Raw genomic sequence first — 2,732 nt, 5'->3', positions numbered from 1 at the left:
TGGAGAAAACGCATGTTATAATTGCATACTTTATTCCTACATATGTTTCAAAGGATTACAGCCTGTGTGATCCATAGGGATCTTTGATATTAAAATTGTAACCTTCTCATCAGGGAAAGCATGGGAATCATCTTAAACGTAAGACATTATGACCGATTATGAAAACAATAGATGGATAAGGTTATGACTTGATTCATTTGAAAAAAACCGTTAGAGAATTGGACGCTGCCGGATAGTGGGTTGGACAACACATACCAATCAATGTGTAAGAGCGTACATGCATACATAAATACACATACACAAACACACACACACCCACACATATATATGCGCATATACACATACATACACATCTGCACCCGTATATACATATGTATACGTATACATACACACCTATATACACATAAGAAATACACATAATTATATATATATATATATATATATATATATATATATATATATATGAACAGTGACTGGAAAATTTGGAATACTTTTAATTCTTTGTTACATGTGTTTCATTGCTGTATAGGAAAAATACATTATGACCAGCTCTTAGTGGCCAAGAATGTAAGGAAGATAAAACGCGTGTGTCTTATGGTCCAATGGCATTCTTCAATGCCTAGCTGTGTATTTACATTTGTATTGCCTGTAAGGAGTGAAGACACCTGGTTTAGTGGTTAGAGTATTCAGTTCAGGATTCGAAGGTCATGAGTTCAATTCCTGGTGACAAGTTGTGTCCTTGAGCAAGACACTTTATTTCACATTTCTGCAATCCACTCAGCTGTCAAAAATGAGTTTTATCCATAATTCAAAGGACCGGCTTTGCTGAATTGCCCTGAGAATGACATTAAGGGTACACATGTCTGTGGAGTGCTCGGCCACTTGCACATTAATTTCATGAGCAGGCTGTTCCATTGACTGGATTAACTGGAAATCTGTTGTCATAACCAACAGAATGTCAGTTCTATAAGGGGAATTTTTTGACTTAAAGCAACTTGGGCAGTGTCCAAACGCATGTGAACATGCTAATTACAATAATACATAACTATTATTTAAATGTGTGTGTGTGTGTTTGTGTCCTTATGAGTCTGTTTTGTGTGTGTATTCATTCAGGCATCTAAATATTAATTATTGTTCTTACCGGTTGGGTTAAAAAGTGTGGCAGCTGAAAGGAAAAAAAATATATGTATATTAATAATGATAATGATGACATTACTACTACAACTACTACTACAAATAATAATAATAATAATAATAATAATAATAATAATAATAAATTTATTAATAGTGTAATTTTGCGCCTACAGATAGAAGTATGGCTTCTACTTTTAAACTTAGAGATTCTCCTAAGTTATCATCATTGAGTCTGCTTCCAGTATAGTGGTTGAGTATAACTATTGATGATTACTGATGGTTCATTGTGGTTAAGCATTCAGTTGTGCTTGGAAAAACCAATGCAGAATTCCACACAACCACAATGTTGAAACGTACGTAGGAACAAATGATAGAAGCTTGTGTCTATCACAACTTCTCATATATATATATATATATATATATGTAAATCCAAGCGTTTATATAAATTTATCTGACAAGCAGATCAATAGATGAATAGATAGTTAGACAGACAGACAGACAGATAGAGAGACAGACAGACAGAAAGATAGATAGATAGATAGATAGATAGATAGATAGATAGATAGATAGATAGATAGATAGATAGATAGATAGATAGATAGATGCTTACCAGCCAAGAGTCCAAATAACATGTACATGAAAGCCATTTTTGGATCTAAAAATATAAAAACAAAACAAATAAATCAGTTTAAAAAAAAAAGATTCAAAAGAAATGTTAGCATTATTAATAATAATAATGATGATAATAATTTTAATTTTAATAATTATAAGAATAATAATGGTTTTATATTTTGGCACAAAGGCCCGCAACTTTTAATGACTGCAGTATTTGGCAGGTATTTACTTTATTAACCACACACACACATATATATATGTACTCATATATATATATACATGCACGTACACGCACATTTTTATATATATATAAACTTATATATGCCTATATAAATAAATATATACCCACATGTATATTTAAAAATATATATATATGCACATATGTAAATTCTTATTCGTGTACTTGAGATAGGATAGAAGACATTGATGTAAACCAGTCCCCTTCATACAGAGGCACTGATAATCCCTAAAAATTCTCACAGATAGAAAAATTACGAAGGACCAATTTTTCCTTCCTTGAAACTAACAAATTTTATTCCAACCAATGACCATATAGAGTGAGTAAATTAAATCAAGTACGTACACATGTTGTGGATGTACTCTGTATGTGCAGAAAGTATGGGAGTATAAATTTTAATTTGAATATTAAATTAATTAGATATAAATTTTAATTAAACTAGTTTTACATATTAACTAAAGAACATAAAAGTTTAACTAAACAAAGAAATATTATTTGATTAAATGAAAAGTTTAAATTGCTTAAGTGTCATGCATGTGACAATGAAGAGCCTTCCATGGGGAAACTATGAATTTTCCTCAATTTTCCTCAATTTTCCTCAGAACCATCATCAGATTTGCTAAATACAATGTCACCATAGTAACTAGAAAATATGTCATGGAACAACAAGCAGCTCTACATTAAACTGGTCATCAAATGACAGTAAGGAAACACATGTATGTATGTATGTATGCACTGTGTGTGC

At 31.2% G+C, this 2,732-nt stretch overlaps 1 protein-coding gene across 12 annotated transcripts in view; it reads right to left on the bottom strand.

The window, feature by feature from the left end:
- Positions 1 to 2,732, bottom strand: part of LOC106882233 (shematrin-like protein 2) — a 14,578-nt gene that overhangs the window by 10,308 nt on the left and 1,538 nt on the right. For all 12 annotated transcript variants that reach the window (XM_052978331.1, XM_052978333.1, XM_014932837.2 and 9 more), the window contains exons 2-3: positions 1,745 to 1,789; positions 1,142 to 1,165 (exon numbers count right to left, since the gene is read on the bottom strand). In XM_052978331.1, coding sequence (XP_052834291.1) covers positions 1,142 to 1,165; positions 1,745 to 1,781 — 61 coding nt within the window. In that variant the 5' untranslated portion in view covers positions 1,782 to 1,789. The remainder of the gene's footprint in view (positions 1 to 1,141; positions 1,166 to 1,744; positions 1,790 to 2,732) is intronic.

The sequence above is a fragment of the Octopus bimaculoides genome, unplaced genomic scaffold (genome assembly GCF_001194135.2).
Source record: "Octopus bimaculoides isolate UCB-OBI-ISO-001 unplaced genomic scaffold, ASM119413v2 Scaffold_197620, whole genome shotgun sequence".
NCBI classification, from domain to species: domain Eukaryota; kingdom Metazoa; phylum Mollusca; class Cephalopoda; order Octopoda; family Octopodidae; genus Octopus; species Octopus bimaculoides.
The sequence above is the reverse complement of the archived record's forward strand: the minus strand, read 5'-3'. Positions and strand labels throughout refer to the sequence as shown.